Genomic DNA, 24,030 nt, shown 5'->3' on the forward strand with positions numbered 1-24,030 from the left:
TCACATAATATAAAGCAGCATTACAAGCTTCTAAATGTAAATATCAACTTGTGAAATTAAAAAAATAATAATACAAAAAAAATGATGCTGTCACAATTATAATATTCTAATGTCAAAGAGCAGCAAAATGTTGCACTGACCCGAAAAATTATTTTAATAACAAATATTCAAAACTGCCAGTGCTATAAGCATTTTAGGATGTTGTGAAAATGCAGATATTTTCACGGATTGCAGTACGTCCAGTGAGAGAACAAGCACACCACACTTTTGCCACTGCGCTGTATCTGTAGAACCGCACCTACATCACGGAGAGAAGGCGGTAATACTTTCAGTTTCGCATGTGAAATTGGGGTCACACCCGTGGAGCATCAGCCCTCCATCAGCCGCCTGCTACATAGTGGCCGGAGGTCATTTGTCCGATCGGAATGGACAGATGCCGGGGCGCATTGTTGACAAAACAGCAAAAGGACGTGACTCTACAGTGAGAACGTGAAGTTACATCTTTAGAATGACACTTGGGTGTAAGCTGAGTCAGACATCTGCGGAGTGTTTGTTATTTTGTAAATCCCTCATGTTGAAATGGACGAACTTTAGGTCCATCTGGCCTTTGTCCAGCTTAAAGACACAACCCTATCCAAATAAAGTGAGGACATTACTACCTCCATAAATCGAACATTGGATTGAAGCAGATCTCTGACATCGACAGTCCCGAAGCTGTTGTTCTACCCAATGAGATTAACCAGAGTAATGCAGGAGGGGTAAGCAAAAAGGGGGAGGCGGATATATACGTGAGACAGGGGAGTTAAGGAGGGCTTCTTGTCATTGTCTTGCTGTTAGTCAGGTCGTTGGTCGTAGATCGCTGGTAAAAAGAAGTGGAAAGGGAGTGAGGTCGGACGTTGGCAGAAGGAATCCACGGAGTTTTTCCATAGGAAGAAGACGGAGAAGTGTGAAAAGTGAGGCTAAAGATAAGAAGAGGGGAGATAAAGAAGATGATGATGTACCACTGCCCCGGAACTACGACCCCGGAAACTATGCGGACTAAGTCTGGTAAGTCAACCCTCATTGCTTAATTATAAACCGAACTAAACAGCCCAAAGACCTGTATTCTCTTATACGGACTTCTCTCTCCTCATAGACCCTATGTTTTGTTAAGTTTTGAGGCTATTACATTTAGCATATAGAATCTAATTGAGAGTGTAAACTGACACCATAATTGTCACATGATAATTGTAATTGTTAAATTTACATGTCCCACTGGTGTGCTACAAGCTCTGTCTATTACATGTAAAATGGCCAATAGTGGATTTCCAGAAACCACATGAAGAGAACCACAAAATCTTACTGACATATGCCATAATGACATTAAGACATTAGTTACCTAGATCTGTAAAGGTATAAAGCCTGATGCTACCATGCTATATACCCAATCAATATTTTTCTCATAATTGTATGTGTAACTTGTGTAGTGTAATAAACTATGTTCTGTTTGCTAATTCTGCATGGTATTATTCTCTGACAACACACGATTCTCTGAATGGATTACTGACGAGGAGTCATAGTTAATGCAGTGCTTTGGAGCCAAATCATCTAGAAAGGAGTCCAAGGTGTAAACACAACGCGATCCTCAATGTCGCAAGCTTGCTCTCAATGCCCATCCGAGTAAGACTTTAGGACACAGGATCTTTGTCCTAATAACTACTGCTAGACAATCACGTAAAACCCAGGCTTCTCTGGATATTAATATTAGCGTTTGGGCCCAGTCAGAAGCCAGTGGCTTACAAGAGACGTTGTTTGGCTAGCGCCTGCTACAATGGAGAGACCTGCAGAACAATGTAGTGGATTTTTACCACCAAATTCACGTTACAGAATTTCTCACTGGCAATGATAGTTAAAAAAACATCACCCCTCTTGCAGTGAAAGTTTATTTTGTTAAATTTAAAAAACTATACAGTTTAATTAAAGAGTAATTTCTGAATATTTTTTACAGAAAATGATGCAGACGGAACAAATCAGAATCATTAAACCCATTCACATTGCTTCATGCAACTAGGCCTGAAGTAACTGAGTGGTCAGGAGTGAGAATGCAGTAGCACATGCTCTTTGCATGAACAAGGGTTCAGGCCTGTGACTGCCAACACGATTAATGTTTGTACTGATGATTTATTGTAAACTCCACTGACTTGGTGGTCATGCTGGAAGAGCTGCAACAAAAGCTAAAAGCTAGACAGGCAAAAAAAAAAAAAAAAAAAAAACCACTCACTCCCTGTTAAAATTCATGGTGACGCTTGTTGATTTGATGTTGCTGAATGCAAATATGGCAACCATATTGCTAAAACACCCATTAATTTTCAGGGAGAAGGGATTAAAGTCAAAAACTAAGTTTCTAGTAAAAAAAGATTTCATATATTTTAAGGAAATGTTACATACATACTAAAATATTGAACAATGGCTCTATTAACCTTATTCTATTTAAAAAAATGTTTATCTGATAACAAAACACTTTTGTCATTTTTTGCCTTTTATAATCATCCATTGCTATCTCCCGTAGAAGATTCCAATGGTAGTCTGCCATATTTTGACTGCCTTTTCCCTGGTATCCTTTTCTATTTGAGAAATATCTTGGTGAGACCTTTCACTGTGTTCATCACAGATCACTCTCAAGTTTACAGGAAAAAAAGTCTAAATGGGAATGTAGGAAATGAAGCTTTAACAACATGTTGCATCCCAACTCTCTCTCTCTCTCTCTACACTAAAATTAGCCTATCCACAATTTCATAGTAATTTTGTGTTTTCTCATTGCCTAAAAAGTTCCAGCAGAAATTTTCAAATGCCTTCCAGGCTCTTATTTCTGCAGCATTTAATTTTTCAGCAAATTCCCATCTTGGAATAGCAGTTTGATTTCAGGACACACAAAAATTCCCTTTTATCTTGGCCTCACTGATTCAAAGAAATTTTCGATGCTCCCGAGTGCTCTAGAAATCTCCTGAATGTTCTAGTAAAAAAAATAAAAATAAATAAATAGATAAAATAGATGTAAAAGATGATTACACCAACTACAGGTCTTGGTTTGTGGGTTTCGGTCATTAACCTATGATATTTGAAAAACTGAGGGTGATGAGAACTTTTTAAGCACATATCAGAGTTTTTGAACATATTTACTAAAAGAATCTGTCGAAATTATTTCAGGGAGGAAACTGATGCCAACCAGTGTAGTTTAGAATGTGTATTAAGAGTCCACTGAAGTGTACCTCTATTAAAATTTGCACCAATCTTTTAAAACACACAAACCATTACAAATGCAAAATAAGAAAACACCCTCTTGTTTTGCAACTGTGTTGATCTGTGTCATTTAAAAATTTGTGTCTGTGTCTTTTAAAATACCAGATGACTTCATATCCATTATCTGTCAAGGCCTTCTCACATTCATTATAATTAAAAGGCTCTTTTGGGAGGAAATACATGTACAAACATACCTTTTTTTTCATGTTGGTGTGTATTATATGTTAACTTCTCCTCTAAATATTCACACTGTTTCTTCAAAGTAACATTCTCTTGCAAAACATGTATTGTTTTTTGCACTTTGACCTCCCTATAACACAGAAAAAAAGAAAACATTCTTGTAATAATTTCTAGTTTTACAAGAATTCTTGTAAAACTTATAATATTTCAGTATCTTTTTATTAGTATAAGACTTTGAAATGTACATATGCACAGTTCTGGTAATCCTTAGCTAAACACAGCTTAACTAAAGATCAACATAACTACAGCATATGCATTTTTGGTCTTGTTATATGGTAAATTTAATAGTTTCTTATCCCTAAAATTATTAAGGAAGGGAAGCATTGTTTCTCAGTGTTAAAGCTATGAATTGCAAAGTGTCCTTCAACAGCCATATCAAAAGCAAAATATGAGGGACAAAACATGGACTGCATATTTCCAGTGACAACTGCTAAGACCACCGCTTAAAACTCTAAATGCTAATGGAGCTTATGCTCAGGTCTCACATGCAACAAATGCAGAAATCCAGTCATTCAATGATGTTAAAATCCTCTACTTGCACCTTCACCCTAGTAAGACTATTAGTAACACTGAGTACATCCCCTCCACAATGTGCAAGATCCCCTCCAGAACATTATGAATGCCTAGTATACTGGACGTGACCACCAAGGTGTGAAACAACATATGCAAGAAGCGAGGTGTGGCATCTATACCACACAGAGGAATGGTTGGACTTCTTTCATGATCTAGTACAACACCACTACTTTGCTTAATGGAAGCTTGAAGTTACCAAAACCATATCTAGCTTTGGAGACAAGGCCGGTTTGGTTTCTATAATAAATATGATCAATAAACTTTTTATAAAATGCTATCATGATGAAAATTATTCAGCATACCTATAATTTTATTTAAGATGTCACAAAACTTCAATATAGTAACAATGAATAAGAATATCAATACGGGTTTGATGGAAAAAGACAGTCATGTCATCCAAGCTATATTTAGTGGCATTCCCTCAGCTCAGGGAAATTTCAGTTGCACTTCTCGCTCTTAATATTGTACAATTTTCATAAATAATAACAGAATGCAATATTTCACTCATCCTTTCTTAATCAAATTTAAGTCTCAATGGGTTGCTTTTTGAAAAGAATATCATTACAGTCAAAATTCCATGTGACTAAAAAAAAATATAAAATAAATAAATAAAATTAGATCCAGAAATAATCTATTTATTCCCAGGAAAGTTATGTCTAAATTTTGGAAGTGATAATCAGCACATGCAGTTATAAGATACAAGTTACAAGTTACTGCCAAGAAGAAAGAGAATTGTAAAGTGACTTTCTATTAATGTTTAGATCATTATATTCAATTACTTCACTTCAACATGAAAATTTTGAAATAATTATAAAAAATATATTTATTCAATATTTTTATCTAGGACTAAATGGAAGCTCTTCCATTTGAATAACAGTAGCCCTGGGTGAGTATACTGCTTGGGGAAACAAACCTAAGGTAAATAATAACTTGTTCATTTTGTTATTTTCTAGGTGGGCTACTGACACAGTGCAACTGTAACTAAAGTGTGCCATGCTAATAATGAAAAAAACATCTTTTAAGGGTGCAAAAGGTCATATAGTTGTACACATTGATACTAATGATATTAAGAGCAGGAAATCTAAGGATTTATAAGGATATTAAGAGAATAGGGAATTAATGAATTCTATGAGTTAGGATTAAACCTGAAAGTGTCTGCAATCCTGTAGAGACACAACACAAGCAATAAATGACGAGAGCCTTGCCAATAAATTTGGCTCTGGAGAGGCTCATGCAAGGTCCATAGGGTAGAATTTTTCTCCATACAGTCTGTACTTGTTAACAGGAGAGAATGTTTTTACAGGGATGAGATACACTAAAATAGAAGGGGAGCAAGATGATGTTGATGATGATATCAAGGCAGTGTTACTTGGATCAACTGCTAGCTCGGAAAGATACACAGACTAATAAATTAAGAGCAGGTGAAGGCAAAGGTGAAAGTAATGTCTGCCAGGGGCAAAGATTGATGACTTGTAGAGCTGATATAATCTTTTAGGGCACAAAAGGTGATATAGTTGTACACGGTGGCAATAATGATATTAAGAGTAGGAGACCGGCAGAATTAATTAACAAGTACAGGTCACTGTTGAAAAAAACCGTGAATTAGGGTTGAATTTGAGAGTGTCCGCAAGTCTGCCCAGACACGATAGGAGGGAGTATATGATGAGAGCCTTGTCGATCAATTCGGCCCTGGAAAGATTGTGCAAGGCTCAAGAAGTAGAATTTTTTTCAGCCTGGTCTGTACTTGTTAACAGGAGAGACTACTTCTACAGGAATGGGATACACTTAAATAGAAAGGGTGCAAGAATATTTGCTGATGCTATGGAGGCAGTTAGGTGGATCGGAAAACTGCTAGCTTGGGGGGATACAAGGATTAACGGATTAACAGTAGCCACTGGCAGAGGTGAAAGTGATTCTTGCACTGCTTCTATTGGAATGAGCAGCAGCCTGGAAAACAAGATGCAGGATATTTCAGAGACTCCGGGAGTCATTGCGGTACAAGTAAACACATGGGTTGTGTTAGGGTAGCTAAGAATAGGAACAGGTGCATGTATACTTGCGTGTACACCAATGCTAGGAGTTTGGTAAATAAATTTGATGAATTTGAGGTATTGCTCAAAACATCAAAGGCAGATATCGTTGGGATAGCAGAGACGTGGTGTCACACTGATATAAGGAATGCAGAACTGGAATTTGGGGAGTATAATGTGTACAGAAAGGATAGACAGGATAGGAAGGGAGGAGAGGTTATGCTATTAGTTAAGAAACACATAAAATCCAAGGAAGTGAAGCCAGTCAACATCGCTAGACAGTGCAGTGTCGAGTTAGTTTGGTGTGACATAAGCATTGGGAGATCAAAATTGAGAGTAGGAGTGTGCTATAGGCCTAATGATTCTGATGAGATAATAAGAAACTGTACAGGGAATTATGGGCCAGTAAATCAGAGTGTCTTATAATTGGGGATTTTAATTTCCCAGATATTGACTGGAATTTGTGGGTTGGTCACACACAAGCAAGGCTTTTGTGGATTTATTGGATATTTGTTTTCTACATCAGCATGTTCGGGAGGCAATTAGAGAGAGTAATACTCTTGATCTGATTATCAGTAGTGCTTCTTCATGCATTAAGAATCTGCAGATAAAGGAACCACTAGATGGTAGTGATCACAGTGTGTTGAAGTGGGATTTACTCAAAGAGGTAACTACCATCAGGGGTAAAGGGAAGGGTTTTTGCTTTTGTAGCGATGACTACGATGGTCTGAGACAGTATTTAAATTCTGTACAGTGGGACCAACTGATGATGTTACCAACAGCAAATTCAAAATGGGAAGCATTGAAAGCTACTAGGAAGCTACTAGGCTTTACATACGAACTAAGAAATATTGTTCAAAGTTTAGGCCTAAATGGATGTCAGATGAACTAATGAGACATATGGCAGAGAGGAAAAATGCAAGGGATACATAAAAATTAATGGGTGACATGGAAGCCTATGATAGATATAAGCTGATCTGTAACCAAGTCATAAAGGAGATTAGGCAGATTATGAGAAATCCTTGTCAAAGAATGCAAAGAAAAACAGAAATGAGTTCTTTACCTATGTAAACTCTAGAAGGATAGGGATGAATCAGATTGGTCGACTGGATATTGATGGTTCAACAGTTGAGGATCCTGCTCAGGTGGCTAACAAACAAACTGAGTATTTTGCATCTACATTCACACATGAGGAGTTATTCAGGAAGGAGAAATGCCAGAGGTGAAGTAAACTCTGGCAGTGAGCTAGATGATTTTGTAATAACAGAGGGAAGTGGAGGAGAAATTGTTGAGGATAAACATAAAAAAGGCACCAGGGTGGATGGGATTTATCCAGTCATATTAAAGAAGGCAGCAAAGGAAGTAAGCAAACCATTAGCCATAATTATGAGAGCTTCTTTGGACTCAGGGCAGGTACTCATAGACTCGAGATATGTAAATGTGATCCCAATTTACAAAGGAGGATCAAAGGCTGACACAAGTAATTATAGACCTGTGAGTTTAACTTCTGTTCCAGGAAAATTAATGGAGGCACTGGTTAAAGAAGCACTGCAGGATCATCTAGACAAGACTTCAGTTATAGCTCGGACACAGCATTGTTTTGTTAAGGGAAAGTCTTGCCTGACCAATTTGATTGGATACTATGATGGAGTCACAAGAGTATTATATATTTCAAAGATCCAAATATATTATATATTTGGATCTTTGAAAGGCTTTTGATACTGTTGCACATGGAAGACCACTGCACAAATTGGAGCAGTGTAGCAATGGAGGCAAACTGCTGCTATGGATAAAGGGATGGTTGAGGGGGAGAAGACAGAGAGTGGTAATCAATGGACACTGCTCATCGTGAACTAATGTTATTAGTAGAGTCCCTCGGGGTTCAGTGTTGGGTCAATTATTGTTTTCTGTATTTATAAATGATATTGATAATGGTATATCAAGCATAATGTCCAAGTTTGCAGATGATACAAAGATTAGCAGGGTTGTTAAGGACACTACTGACACTATGCTGCTGCAACAGGATCTGGAAAGGTTGAGCAGATGGGCTGAGAGGTGGCAAATGAAGTTTAACTTTGGCAAATGTAAAGTACTACACAGGGGAAACAGCAACTCCAGAGCAACATATGAACTCTGTGGTACTACACTGAGTGTGGTAGAAAATGAAAAGGACCTGGGGGTAATTGTGCAGGCAGATATGAAGTTTTCTGAGCAGTGCAGATGGGCTGCAAGAGTAGCTCATGGTGTCTTGTCAATGATATACAGGAATTTTTCTAGCAGGGATAAGGAGGTGATTATTCCCTTGTATAAGGCAATGGTCAGGCCACACCTTGAGTAGTGTATACAGGTCTGGAGGCCTCATTTCAAGAAGGATGTAGAGCTGCTGGAACGAGTACAGGGAAGGGCAACAAGATTAGTGAATGGAACAAAGGGTTGCTCTTACGAAGAAAGGCTTAAGTTTTGCAAATTACAGTGTATGGAGACTAGGCTCCGGCAAGGTGATCTGATAGAGGTGTATAAAGCCGTGAATGGTTTCAGCATGCTCAATGCTGATGGGATTCTTCCTCTGGCTCAGAATAATCACCTGAGAGGGCATAAATTCAAATTGAGGAAAGACAGATGTAGGATAGATGTGCAGAAATTTGCCTTTAGCCAGCGGGTAGTTGGTTAATGGAACAGACTTCCATCCCTTGTCGTGTAAGTTGATAGCCTAAATAAATTTAAGACTCAGCTGGACAGGTATTTCGAATGAACTGAGGGGTGAAATGGGAGTGGTGTGTTAATTTTTTTTTTTTTACTGATGCTGCATAAGCTTGCTTTCTTGCATCATATGCCTCTACTAATGCTAATCTGTCACTGTGGAAGTTGATAGCTTAAATAAATTCAAGGCAGAACTAGATAAACATTTGGAACAAATGGAGGGATGAAATATGAAGTTTTTTTCTTTTGTTTTTGGCTGATGCTGTATAAGCTTGCGTCCTTGCATCATATGCCTCTACTAATGCCGATGCTAATACTAATTTTGCACTGTTTCTATTGGGACATACAGCAGCCTGCAAAGCAAGGTATCAAGGATTACAAGGGACCACATGGGACGAGCAAATACATGGGCTGTGTTTGTTGGGGTAACCAAGAGTAAAAACAGAACCACGTATACTTACTTGTACATCAATGATAACAGCAAACAAATTTTATGGATCTATAGTACTGGTTAAGTAATCAAATGTGAACATTCTACACACACTGGAAACGTGGTGCCACTCAATAATTGATGTACAGTTTGAATATAGTGACTACAATGTGTACAGAAAAGAGAAAAGGGATATTGGGGGGGGGGGGGGGAGAATGTAAGCAACCGGTACAATGTTGAGTCAGTTTGGTATGACATATGCACCGTGAAACAAAAATGAAAGTAGAAGAATGCCATAGGCCAAATGAATGTGAAGAATACAGAAATCAGAATGTCTTATAAGATACTTATTTTATGACTGTTTACTCCACCAACACGTGAGAGAGGGGCAACGAGAGAAAGCAATACACTTTATCCGATTATCAGCAGTGACTCTTCGTGTATTAAGAATTTCCAAATAAAGAAAAACCACCAGGTGGTAGTGATCACAGTGTTTTGACAAAATCTACTTAAAGATATAACTACTGTCAAAGGTAAAGGGATTTTTCTTTCTTAACATGACTACAATATCCTGAATAGAATTTAAAAACAGCAGTTTTTAAATTCTATTCAGTTGGACCACCAACTGATTATGTTCCCAACAGCAAATTCTAAATGGAAACAATTCAGGGAAGTAATTGAAGAAACTAATAGGTTTTTTACACCAACAAAGAGATAAGATGGCATTCAAGGTTTAGACTTAAATGAATTTAGATGGACTAACATAAAATTATCAGATGACAAAAAAAACCTACAGAACTACAAACTGATCTGTAATAAAGTTACAAAGGAGGTTAAGGCAAGCTAAGGAAGATTACGAGAAATCTGTGGCAAACAATGCAAAGAATTCTTTACTTATGTTAATACTAGAAGTAATGGGATGAAACACATTGCTCCACCAGATACAAATGGCATAACTAATGGTGATCCTGTTCGGGTTACTGAAAACTTGAATAAATATTTTGAATCTACACTCACAGAAGAGGAAGGAGATATCAGAAGTATATCAAATTCTAACAGGGAGCTAAAGGACTCTGTGAAGGTGACAGGAAAGCAACGAGAAATTGTTGAAGCTAAAAGTGAATAAGACAACTGGGCCTGATAGAATATATTAAATTACAATAACAAAGAGGGGGCAAAAGAGTTATGCTGACTTTTAACCAAAATTATGACAACATCTTTGGATTCTAGGGAGATCCCTACGGATTGAAGATGTATTAGTAGGAGAAAATGAAGCAAGAAAGCAAGCTTATACAGCATCAGCTAAAAAAAATAATAATAATAAACCCATTTCACCTATTCACCTCCTCCAATAAATAGTATGTCTAGCTCTTCCTTGAATTTATTTAGGCTATCCACTTCCACAACAAGGGGTGGAAGTTTGTTCCCGCAATAAGCCACCTGCTATCTAACAGCAAACTTCCACATCTATTCTGTAACAATCCCTTCCAAATTTGAATTTATATCCCATCATGTGTATAGTCTGAGCATGAGGAAGAACCAGATCAGCAATGAGCTTGCTCAATCCATTCAAAGCCTTAAACATCTCAATCAGTCACCTCCCACGTGCCTAGTCTCCAGATGCTACAATTTGCAGAACACAGAAGTCTTTTCGCGTAAGAGCAGCCTTTGTTCCCCTTACCAATTATGCTGCTCTTCTCTGTACCCATTCCAGCAATATACTTCCTTCCTAAATTGAGGCCTCCAGACCTGTATGCACTACTCAAGGTATGGCTTGACCATTGCCTTATACAAAGGGATGATTCCCTCCATATCACTGCTAGCAAAATTCCAGTATATCATGACAAAACTTCATCAGCTGTCCTGGCAGCCTGTCTGCACTGTTAAAAAAAACTTCATATGTGGCTGCACACTATTCAAAAGGGTCTTCTTCATTTTCCACTACCCTGAGTGCAGTACCACACAGGTGGTGTGATAATGACAATAATAGTGTGATACACCATTATTGTCATTAATATCCTATAAACCTTTGCATCACTGCAAACTTAGACATTAAGCCTGACATACATTCATTAATATTATTAATATATCCAGAAAACAACAATGGGCTTACACCAAACCCTGCGAGACTCCACAAATAACATTAGTTCACAAAGAGCAGTGTCTATTGATAACCACTCAATGTCTTCTTCCATTCAACGATCCTTTTATCCATAGCAGTAACTTGCCCTTAATGCCACACTACTTCAATTTTTACAGCAGTCTTTTATTTGTAAAATAAGAGGAGTTTACCTCAATATAGTACGTAGAACACTTCCGTATGATACCCTCCAGAAATTAAAACGGAAAAAACGAAAAAAATCGACAACTTACTGGTACATTAGAGTAAAATATAAATAATTAAATAATTAAAAAAAAAAAACAATTTAACGCACTTCAAATCAATTTAAAACAATTAAAAAACAAATTAACGCAATTAAAAGAATCTAACGAAAATATTCAAAACTATTTTTGGAAGGAAGGAGTAAGGAAGGAAAATCATTTTGAATATTTTTGTTAGATTCTTTTAATTGCATTAATTTGTTTTTTAATTGTTTTAAATTGATTTGAACTGGTTTTTTTTAATTATTTAATTATTTATATTTTACTCTAATGTACCGGTAAGTTGCCGATTTTTTTGTTTTTCCCGTTTTAATTTCTGGAGGGTATCATACGGAAGTGTTCTACATACCATATTGAGGTAAACTCCTCTTACTATTTTACAAATATTATTATCAACGTAGAACGTATTGAGTATTACAGCTCTGATTCATACTATCTAAGCAGTCTGTTATGTACATCAGTATCGAAAGCTTTCCTGAAATGCAAGTATAGGATTAAAATTAGTATTTTCATGCAATTGCTTTGTTACTGAATCATAGTATCCAATCAGATTGGTGAGACAACATCATCCCCTTAACAAATCCATGCTGTAACTGAAGTATAACTGCAAATCTGTCTAGATGATCCTACATTACTTCTTTATATCATCTTTTAAGGGCACAAAAGGTGATGTTGTTGTACACATTGAAACTAATGACATTAAGAGTAACAGATCTGCAGATTTACTCAACAAGTACAGGTCAATGTTGAAAAAATATCGCGATTTAGGATTGAATGTGAAAGTGTCTGCAATTCTTCCCAGACACGATAGGAGGGAGTATATGATGAGAGTCTTGTCGATCAATTCGGCCCTGGAGAGATTGTGCAAGGCTCAAAGGGCAGAATTTTTTTCAGCCTGGTCTGTACTTGTTAACAGGAGAGACTGCTTCTACAGGGATGGGGTACACTTAAATAGAAAGGGTGCAAGAATATTTGCTGATGCTATCGAGGCAGTTAGGTTGGTCGGAAAGCTGCTAGCTTGGAGGATACACAGACTAAAAGGTTAACAGTGGCCGCAGGCAGAGACAAAAGTGATTCTTGCACTGCTTCTATTAGAATGAGCAGCAGCCTGGAAAGCAAGGTGAATGAAGATTTCCAGGACTGCTGGGAGTCATAATGGAACAAGTAAATACATGGGCTGTGTTGGGGTAACTAAGAGTAGGAACAGGTGCATGTAACTTGCATATATACCAATGCTAGGAATATAGTTAATAAATTTGATGAGCTTGAATTGCTATCAAGATATCAGAGGCAGATACTGTTGAAATATCAGAGACATGGTGTCAAACAGATATAAGCAATGCAGAATTGAAATTTTGGGAGTGCAATGTGTACAGGAAGGATAGACAGGACAGGAAGGGATGAGGAGTTATGCTGTTAGTTAAGAAACTAATAGCATAACTCCAGATATTATATATTTGGATCTTAGAAAGGCTTTTGATACTGTTGCACATGGAAGACTGCTGCACAAATTGGAGCAGTGTGGCATTGGAGGCAAATTGCTGCTATGGATAAGGGGATGGTTGAGTGGCAGAAGACAGAGAGTGGTAATCAATGGACACTGCTCAACGTGGACTAATGTTATTAGTGGAGTTCCTCAAGGTTCAGTGTTGGGTCCATTGTTGTTTTCGGTGTTTATGAATGATATTGATGATGGGATATCAAGTTTAATGTCTAAGTTTGCAGATGATACAAAGGTTGGCAGGGTCGTTAAGGACACTACTGACGCTATGCTGCTGCAACAGGATCTGGAAAGGTTGAACAGATGGGCTGAGAGGTGGCAAATGAAGTTTAACATTGACAAATGTAAAGTACTACATATGGGTAACAGTAACCCCAGAGCAATGTATCAACTCTGCAGTACTACACTGACAGTGGTGGAGAATGAAAAGGACCTGGGGGTAATTGTGCAGGCAGATATGAAGTTCTCTGAGCAGTGCAGACGAGCTGCAAGAGTAGCTCATGGTGTCTTGTCAATGATATACAGGAATTTTTCTAGCAGGGATAAGGAGGTGATTATTCCCTTGTATAAGGCAATGGTTAGGCCACATCTTGAGTACTGTATACAGGTCTGGAGGCCTCATTTCAAGAAGGATGTAGAGCTGCTGGAACGGGTACAGAGAAGGGCAACAAGATTAGTAAATGGAACAAAGGGTTGCTCTTACGAAGAAAGGCTTAATTTTTGCAAATTACAGAGTCTGGAGACTAGGCACCGGCGAGGTGATCTGATAGAGGTGTATAAGGCTTTGAATGGTTTGAGCATGCTCAATGCCAATGGGATTCTTCATCTTTCTCAGAATAATCACCTCAGAGGGCATAAATTCAAATTGAGGAAGGACGGATGTCGGATAGATGTGCGGAAATTTGCCTTTGGCCAGCGGGTGGTTGGTTGGTTGGTGGAACCGACTTCCATCACTTGTTGTTGAAATTGATAGCCTAAACAAATTTAAAGCTCAACTGGACAGGTATTTCGAACGAACGGAGGGGTGAAATGGGAGAGGGTTTTTTTTTTTTTTGGCTGATGCTGAATAAGCTTGCTTTCTTGCATCATATGCCTCTACTAATGCTAATGCTAATGCTAATGCTAAACACATAAATTCTAAGGAAGTGTCCAATTGATGTTGGTGGACAATGCAATGTTCAGTCTGTTTGGCATGACATAAGCACTGGAAAAGGAAAAATGAGAGTAGGTGTGTGTTATAGGCCTAATGAGCAATTGTGCAGAGAAATAGAGTGGGCCAGTAAATCAGACTGTCTTATAATAGGGGATTTTAACTTTCCAGATATTGACTGGAACTTGTGGGTTGGTCACTCGCACACTAGCAAGACTTTTCTGGATTTATTGGATGACTGTTTTCTACAGCAACATGTTCGAGAGGCAACCAGAGGGAGTAATACTCTTGTCCTGATTATCAGCAGTGATTATTCATGCATTAAGAATTTGCAGATAAAGGAACCACTGGGTGACAGTGATCACAATGTACTGATGTGGGAATTAGTTAAAGATTTAACTACCATGAAGGCTAAAGGGAAGAGCTTTTGCTTTCATAAAGGTGACTACAGAGGTCTCAGAGAGTTTTTAAATTCTGTACAGTGGGATCAACTGATGATGTTACCAACGTTGAATTCTAAATGGGAAGCCTTTGGGGACTTAATTTTGGAGGCTACTAGACTTTTCATTCCAACTAAGAAATACTCTTCAAGGTTTAGGCTAAATGGATGTTAGATGAATTAATGAGGCTCGTGGCAGAGAAGAAGAATGTATGGGATGCATACAAAATATCAGGTGACACGCCTAAATGGATGTTAGATGAATTAATGAGGCTCGTTATTGTTATTGTTTGGTTTTTAGGAGCATTAGCAACTAAGGCCATATTGCTCCGGGAATATGCGGTGGTCATTCCCTGACCTTTCCGCATCCTCCGTATTTGGTGGTGACGGGCTCGAACCCCGGTCTAATCAAGAAGCGTGTGCTACGCACTGCTGCTCCTTCCCACCTGGCTACGGAGGCGCCCATGAGGCTCGTGGCAGAGAAGAAGAATGTATGGGATGCATACAAAATATCAGGTGACACAGAAGCCTATGGCAGGTATAAACTAGTCTGTAATCAAGTCACAAAGAAGGTTAGGCAGGCGAAAACAGATTACAAGAAATCTTTGGCAAAGGATGCAAAGAAAAACAGCCAAGAATTCTTTACTTATGTAAACTCTAGAAGGAAAGAGATGAATCAGATTGGACATTTAACATAGATGGGTTGACCATTGATGATCATGCTCAGGTAGCTGATAAACTGAATGAGTATTTTGCATCTACACTCACACATGAGGAGTCATTCAATGAAGGGAGTGCCAGAAGTTTATCAAATGCTAACAGGGAGCTAAGTGATTTTGTAATAACAGAGCAAAGTGGAGGAAAAATTGTTGAAGTTAAACATAAGGAAGGCACCTGGGGTGGATGGGATCTATCCAGTTATATTAAAGGAGGCAGCAAAGGAAGTAAGCAAACCCTTAGCCATAATTATGAGAGCTTCCTTGAACTCAGGGGAGGTCCCCGTGGACTGGAGGTGTGCAAATCTATCACCAATTCTAAAAGGGGATTCATCAAAAGGTAACACAAGTAACTACAGACTTGTTAGTTTAACCTGTATTCCGGGGAAAATAATGGAATCACTGGTTAAAGAAGCATTACACGATCATCTAGACAAGACTGCAGTAATAGTTAAGACACAGTATGGGTTTTTTAAAGGGAAGTCTTGTCTGACCAATTTGACTGGATACTATGATGTGGTCACAAAGGAACTGAATGCCAAAAATAATTTTGATATCATATACTTGGATTTCAGGAAAGCTTTTGATACTGTTGCACATGGAAGACTGCTCTACAAATTGGAGAGGTATGGCATTAAGGGTTAAAAAAAAAAAATGGAAGTCTCCTCAATAATTCATGCTGAGAGAAATGGACCATAATCTGCCACGCTGGTCCAGTGCAGGTTGACAGATCGACCGTATTTAGCAGTCAGGGGCTTGAGCCCCAGTCTACTCAGAGCATGTACTACTGCACTCCCGCTCCTGACCACTCGGCTATGGAGGCCGTGCATTAAGGGTAAGGTGCTACAATGGATAAAGTAATGGTTGAGTGGGAGACAACAGAGAGTGGTAATCAATGGACAGATAGTTGTGTGGAAATTTCAGCCAGATGTAGTTGTTTGTTGGTACAAACTTCTATCTGGAGCTGTAGAAGTGGGTACTTTGAATAAATTTAAGGAAGAATTCATCATCATCATTCTACTCTTCAGTTTGGCATGGGTTGAGTCCCTATTTAGATATCGTCCTCCATCGTTGTCTATCTCTTGAATCTTGCATCATTTGTTGATAACTCTGAAAGCCTGTGTTTTTCTTTATGCATTGGAGCCATTCTCATTTGGGTCTTCCTGGTGGTCTCTTATCTCCAATTCTTCCTATCAGTACTACATTAGGCAGCCTGTGTTGTTTCATCAGGTTCACATGTCCAAACAATTGAAGTTGTTTTTTGTAGATCTGCTCTATTATTCTGCATTCAAAATTTAGATCTCTCCTTGTTCATTAGTTTCATGTTCTCTCCAATTTGTTTTATTGATTTTCCTTTGACATCTCATTTCAAATGACATTATTTTTTGCCTTTCTTTCTTATTTATTCTCCAATTCTCTCATCCATAATTTTCTGTGGGTATGATGACAGTTTCACAGAGTTTAATTTTTAGACTGTTTGAGATTTTATTGCTCTTCCATATGTTTTTGAGTTTGTTCATGTTTGTCCATCTGATGTTCAGTCTGTGATTAATTTGGTCAATATTACTTAGGTTTCCGGTTATTAGAGTCCAAGTATACAAATTTTTGTACTTTTTCTATTTGTTGATTTTGGATGTTTATGTTTATGTCTTCTATGTTTTTTCCGATTTGAATTACTTTGGTTTTATTTATATTAATTCCATAATTGTTGCTTGCTTTATCGATGTTTGTTAATATTTCTTTTAGTTGTTCTTTGGTTTCTGTTAAAATCACAATATCATCTGCATATTTTATGTGGTTTATATTTTTTCCATTTATTATTGTGCCTCTTTTTTCTTCAATTGATTTCATTAGTTCTTCTAGGTAGATATTAAATAGATATGGAGATAAAGGGCATCCCTGCATGACTCCTTTCTCTATTTCCAATTTCTCTGTTTTAAGGCTGTTGAATTTTACTATTGCTCTTGTATTTTTGTAGAAATTGTTTACAAACATGATTATTTCATGATCAAGTGGGGATTTTTTGTAGTTGCTTCATTAAATTTTCTCTGTTTACAGAGTCAAATGCCTACTTGAAATCGATGAAGCACAGATAAAGAGGTTTCTTCTTATTCCAATATTTTTCTGCAATAATGTTTAGCGTGAATATTTGGTCTATTGTTGATCTGTCTTTTCTAAATCCTGCTTGTTCTTCCCCTATTGTTTCTTCATATGTTTTAAGTATCCTATTTTGTAAGATCCTTATAAATATTATATATATATGATTTAAAAGGGTAATGGGTCTATAATTCTGAGAATTTTTTTATCTCCTTTTTTGTTATTTGTTATTTGTTTTTTTTTTTAGGAGCATTAGCAACTAAGGCCATATTGCGGTGGTCATTCCCTAACCTTTCCGCTTCCTCCGTATTTGGTGGTGACAGGCTCGAACCCCGGTTTAATCAAGAAGCGTATGCTATGCACTGCTGCTCCTTCCCACCTGGCTACAGAAGTGCCTTCCTTTTTTGTGTATAGGTACTATTATTCCACTTTACCAGTCTTCTGGTATATCACCTGTAAATAAAATTAGATTAAACAATTGTGCGAGGTATTTTAACACTGCATTGCCTCCGAATACCAAATGAAGAATGCCTTGTCATTCTTCATTTGGCTAATTGCTTTCTGAACTTCTTTTGTTATTGAGGGTGCTTTATCTCTTCTATTATCTAAGGCAAGAGCATTTTTTCCTTCCCCTTTGAACAGGGTTTGGTAATATTCTTTCCATATTTTTTTAATTTCTTGCATGTTTCCTGTTTTTATTTTTCATCGCCAGTGTTTTCGGGATATATGTTTTAGAGTTCCTTTATGACCCGGTAAGTTGTTTTAGAGTCGTGACGTTTATTTTCCTCTTCGCACTGCTTTGCTTTGTCTTCCAACCATTTCCTTTTAGCAGCTTTACATAGATTGTCTATTTTGTTTTTTAGGGTTTTATATTTTTTCCTTTTTTCTTGACTATTTTCTATGTTTAGGAGGTTTTTCATTTGTCTTTTTTCCGTCCATACATCTAAAATTTAATCCAAGGATTATTTGGTTGTGGTTTTGTTCCCAAGGTTTCTAAGGCTGCATCTTTAGTCATTTGTTTAGTTTTCTCCCATATATTTTCCACAGATAATTGAAAATAGAATATCCTAATGAATAGTTTATATCTTTTAATTTTTCTTGTAGTGTTTTCCCATAAATTTCCTTTATTTTATCTTCTTCAAATTGTGATATATTTAATGTTGCTCTATTGTTTTTTGGCTTTGTATTTTTAAATTTCCATTTAATTGTTGCTGCTAGCAGTTCATGGTCGGTGTCAAAATCTGTACTTCTTAGAGTTTTAACATTTTGAATGGATGACTTCCAGTTGTTATTTATTAAAATGTAGTCAATACAGTTTTTTGTATTTCCATCTGGTGATGTCCATGTATACTTATGTTGAGATCTGTGGTAGAACAGTGTGTTGGTGATGAATAGTTTATTTTCTTTGCAGAAGTTCAATAGTTCTTCTCCTCACTCATTTCTATTTCCTATCCCGAACTTTCCTAATACGTCACTGAAATCTGTCGAAAAGCCTCCAACTTTTGCGTTAAAGTCTCCCGTTATTATTAAAATATCTTTTTTGTTTGTGTTATCTATGGTTTCTTGTAGGTCTGAAGAGAAGGCAGGTGTCTCTGTATCGCCATGTGAGGAGTCTGGGGCGTATACCTAGATTTTTTTTATGAAGATTCCTTTTTCTTTACCTTTTTATTCTTAAACTTACCATTCTTGAGCTCTGTGGGTGAATTTCTATTATTGAATTTAATAGATATTTCTTTATTATGAAAGCGACTCCTTCTCTATGTATGTTGTCTTTTCTCCCTGAGTAAAATATTCTTCCTTCTGTCATATCCAGTGTTCCTTCTTCTGTCCAATATGTCTCTCTGACATTCCTACACTGTCCCATTTGATCTTTTTCAATTCTTTTTCTTCTAACAATTTTATTTTCCAGGGCTTGTAAAGCGATCTTACGTTCAGCGTTGAGAGATATATTTGAGTTTTGGCTGACCATATAGCTTTCTTCACAACTGTTTTCCATGGTATAAGAACAGCTGCATCGGTTACCCTGGACACAGCAGCATGAATGTTTATCTTACAATGACTGAGATCCATAGTGTTTAAGGCAGATAATGCAGCCAGGTTGCCATTCCTCTGCTGCATAGTCCACAATTTAGATGGGACTAGTATCTTGGAAGAATGACAGACTTCCACTGTTGCTGAAGATAGATCCTCCTGAAGATAGGAAAAATTAATAATAGACATATTATTTAAGGGGATGGGCAGTTCCCCCCCCCCTTGATGCTGTGTAAGCTTGCTTCCTCACATCATTTTCAACTAATAAGACATGTAATTATGTAGTTTAATATAAAGCCCTCTCAGTAATGCAGACAGGTGGCTAGAACAGCTTATGTAATTTTGTTCATGATATATTCTGCCCATAGAAATTTAGGCATAATTATTCTATTGTATAAAGCAATGATTAGACCAGTAGTTCCCAACTTAAAATAACAGTTTTTAATAAAATAAGTTTTTAATATTCATTAATTTCTTTAACAAAATAATATAAATCAGTAGAAATAATACTTTATAAAAATTAAATATCACATAATAACTTATAGAAAGAGCACGTAATCAGAATGTTTGTTTGTTATTCTTTCTTATTTTCTGATCTTCACAGTTAAAGTAGTTCCTACAAAATGTAACACGAGAGTAGTAAAATAATCTGCTGATTCATGTTTTGATTTCATTATTGTTATGCTGAAAAAGCTATTTGCTAAGCATGTGGTTAATAGGTAAAAATTTTTCAGTTTTTGTATAGCATGCTAAATATTCTGCTTTCATTTTATTTTACTTCAATGAAATTCAATGAATGTGATAATTTCACTGAATATCTGATTGCAGGAGTATTTTGATGCAACAAATGAAATGAAATCAATTTTGTATTTTAACTGCAATTAGTTTCAATCATAAAGTGACTTTCTGCTCTCACTGAAGATCAAGCACTGTGTTCTCAATGCTAAAGCCTGGGCTACTTTCAACTTAAACATAAATATCATTATCCACAGTTCTGCCTAAATTGCTAACATGTTAATATCTTTTTAAATTGTAGAACATAATAGGTGAATTCACAACGCATTTAAAAATCTAAGATGCTGACAGCTGTCCCCTCCCCTCATTTCCAATTTTATAACTAAATAGGTAAATATAATATTCAGGTTTACAGTCTTTATTACAGGCCAAGTTATTTACTTATTTTTATTTCTTTTGCTTTGTTAAGATACAGTTGTTCCAACATTCTTATTAATTTACATCAAGAGAGAACTATCTGGGAGTTTGTTGGTAAGTTCTTCCAAGGCTTTCTTTGGTTCTTCAGTCTCAACACTGGATAAGTACTTCACGTAACTTTGGTTTGAATAAGGTAAGGCCAAAATCTTGCAACCCAGCCCTACAGAGGGTTTAGAAATTATTGAAATAATAATCCCTTTTGGTTCCTGATAATGTGAGGTCCCAGCAGACAAAATCCTTTTTTATTCTGTTAAATTTTATTCTATTCTTTATCATTTTCCATCACACCAACCTTTAAAAACATTAAATGAAGAAAGACAACATAATGTCATAAAGCTGTGATGAATTTCCTATGTGCTTATCTATAAACTGATTATCTATATATATAAAACGCTTAGGCATGCTGTCCAAATTTTCCAACAGCTAATTGTTGCCAGCACCCGTTCATGCGGTTCACTTCACATGACCAGCATAGCAGGCATTCTTTATTAATTTTTGCTAACGTTTTTTGACTGAAGAAAGGCAATCTATGCCTGAAAGCTAGCAACGTATGTTTACTTTATCTGTCTAAGTTTTAAGAAGTGTAAAAATGGCTGAACAGTGTGTAAGAACTTTGAAAAAATGTAGAAGAAATACTAGAAATGTAGAAGAAACATTAGAGGAGAGATCTAATAGACTAAGAGACTGAAACGAGACTCTATGACTACAAAGATGGATAGAAAACATTGAAGAAAGAGAAGCAAGATTGGAAATGAGAAGACGGGCGGAACGCCACAGGATTAATCAAATAGAAGTACTGGATGCAAATAATCAACAAAGCTGTAATTAATGTGGAAGAGCATCACATAGGAAATATGTGTTACAACTGTGAGTATTGCAATGCAAGATATTGGGGACATGTGTTAAACACATTGAATAAATACACTAAATGCTGTCATGATGGAAAGGTTTCACTTGACCCACTGTCTGAGACACCTACTCTATTCAAGAGCTGCTTACAGAGGATACACAGTGAAGCAAATAACTACGGAGAACATATATGAGAGTACAACTCAGCAATGGCATTCACATCAATGGGCGCATAGATAAAATCACTGCCTGGAAATGGTCCATACTATTTTAGAATACAGAGCCAGATTTACCATTTGGTCTCACTGCTATATCCAAATGAGGCAAATAAGTCAGGATATGAACAACTTTATATTTTTGATTCTGCTGAAGCGACAACAAAACAGCTTGAAAAACAATCAAACCAATGGAAGAATATGGTGGAAGTAATGCAACAATTGGGCAAGATGCTGCAACAAGTTAACCCATTTGCTGAGTCATATAAACAAATGCATCAAATAACCCAAACATCCAACAATGAATGTGCACATGGCATTTATAGAAGACCTGGACTTAGATAAGAGATGATATAATGCACCTACATCCAAAACGAAGGTTGCTGCAATATTTGTTGGAGAAGATGGGGTACCACCTACAAATAGAGACATATGCATATACCCCACAGGTGACTGCTGTAGAATTATATCACTGCTAAACAAGAATGTTGAAGACTGAAGGATCTAGATTAAACTATTTACACCATAATCAGAAAGATGGCGTATGTTACACCGGATACAACTAGTATATAGTAAATAAGCATGTGCAATAATGGTTATATTATCTGATTAAATTCAATGTTGAGAAAATTGATTTTCAAAAGGCACTGAAGCGTGCAGTTATTGGATACAGATACAAAATAATGCAATATAATGTAATGCATTATGGATGCCACTAACTTTCATCAACAGACCCCTGTAATTAGTAATACAAATAATATCTTACCATTCTTTCATATGACTTATTTCATTTTGATGAAAAATCTTGAATTGTTGTCCAGAGTTCTCTATTTTCTTCTATAATGTCTTTTATTTTCTTATCAAGAGTCACGAATTCTTCCTGTTTAAGAATACCATATACTGAACTTTGATTAACTGTAATATATAAATATCAAGTACTTTCATCATAACTGTAATATATTTCACAAAAAAAAAAGGAAAAAAAAAAAAAAGGAAAAGAGAAAAAAAAAAAAAGAATGAAGAACACCATTCACTAAGGATGAAGCAGGGAACATCATTCTATTAACTAAAGTACAATAAAGGTGTCAACAACAACAACAACAAAAAAAAAAAAAAAAAAAGATAAAAGTTTTCAGATTTTAAACACTGATATGAGGGCTGTTCAATAAAGAATGTTCATAATTTTTCATGAACAACTGTACTGCTTACTATTTCCAGCTGATCTGTGAAATTTTAGACCAAACCAATCTGCATCACATAGCAACTGCACTGCTGACTCGTGCACACAGCATGACCTTGGTGGTCAGTCAAGTTTATGCCTGTTCAGTTTTGCCTATGTAACAATGGACATGACACGCAAGGAACAGTATGCTACTCTCAAATTTTGTCTCTCTCTCAAGAAAATATCAGCTGAAGCATATAAAATGTTAAGAGGCTTATGGTGAATCTACCCTTCCATATAGCACAGTTCACAGGTGGTTTAAAATATTTGATTCAATTACAAAAATTTGCGGTCCTAGAGTTACTACAGAAACCATAAACACTGCTTCTGTAATCATGAGAGAAGATCGTTGTATAACAGTAAGTCAACTGACAGAGATGTTAAGAACATCCGTAGGAAGCATGCACAGTATTCTCCATGACCCATTTGCATGTGACACATTTGTACACAGTGGGTTCCAAGACTAATCACACCGAGCAACAGCAAGATTGCATGGAGGTTTGTCAGGAGCTATAACGGATGGTTACTGAAGATGGTGAGGTTCTGTACAAGATGATAACAGCGAATGACACATGGCTAAATCATTTCAACCCAGAGAGTAAGCAACAAAGCTCTGTTGATAGTCTATTCATTGCCAACACGGAAAAAAGAAAATGTTGTGGGTTCTGCAGAAAGGCTATGGTCATCTCTTTATTGAAATTCAAGGAATGGAATGGTTTACAGTATTTTGTACCATGTCATACGACTTATGGGACCATACTACAGAACCGTACTGCACACTTTGCAGAATCACATTCACTGCAAACAACCGCAACCTCAGCAGGTGGGTAGATCTGCATCATGACGATGCAAAACCTCAAGTTGCTCATATTGTCAAGTAATTAGCCAGCATTAATATCTGATGTTTTCCTCATCTGCCCTACAGCCTGACCTTGCAACCTGCAATTTTTTTTTCTCTCAAGTA

General features: G+C 36.7%; 2 protein-coding genes across 2 annotated transcripts in view; both read right to left on the reverse strand.

The window, feature by feature from the left end:
- LOC150078667 (centrosomal protein of 89 kDa-like) overlaps positions 1 to 22,697 on the reverse strand; it is a 124,616-nt gene extending 101,919 nt beyond the window's left edge. Inside the window, exons 1-2 of the mRNA XM_090383612.1 lie at positions 22,611 to 22,697; positions 3,474 to 3,589 (exon numbers count right to left, since the gene is read on the reverse strand). Coding sequence (XP_090239738.1) covers positions 3,474 to 3,589; positions 22,611 to 22,621 — 127 coding nt within the window. The 5' untranslated portion in view covers positions 22,622 to 22,697. The remainder of the gene's footprint in view (positions 1 to 3,473; positions 3,590 to 22,610) is intronic.
- The window catches only part of LOC150078668 (uncharacterized), a 207,181-nt gene continuing 205,782 nt past the window's right edge, over positions 22,632 to 24,030 (reverse strand). Inside the window, exon 8 of the mRNA XM_090382218.1 lies at positions 22,632 to 22,724. Coding sequence (XP_090238344.1) covers positions 22,632 to 22,724 — 93 coding nt within the window. The remainder of the gene's footprint in view (positions 22,725 to 24,030) is intronic.

The sequence above is a fragment of the Mastigoproctus giganteus genome, chromosome 10 (genome assembly GCF_048544385.1).
Source record: "Mastigoproctus giganteus isolate SK-2022 chromosome 10, ASM4854438v1, whole genome shotgun sequence".
Lineage (NCBI taxonomy): Eukaryota > Metazoa > Arthropoda > Arachnida > Uropygi > Thelyphonidae > Mastigoproctus > Mastigoproctus giganteus.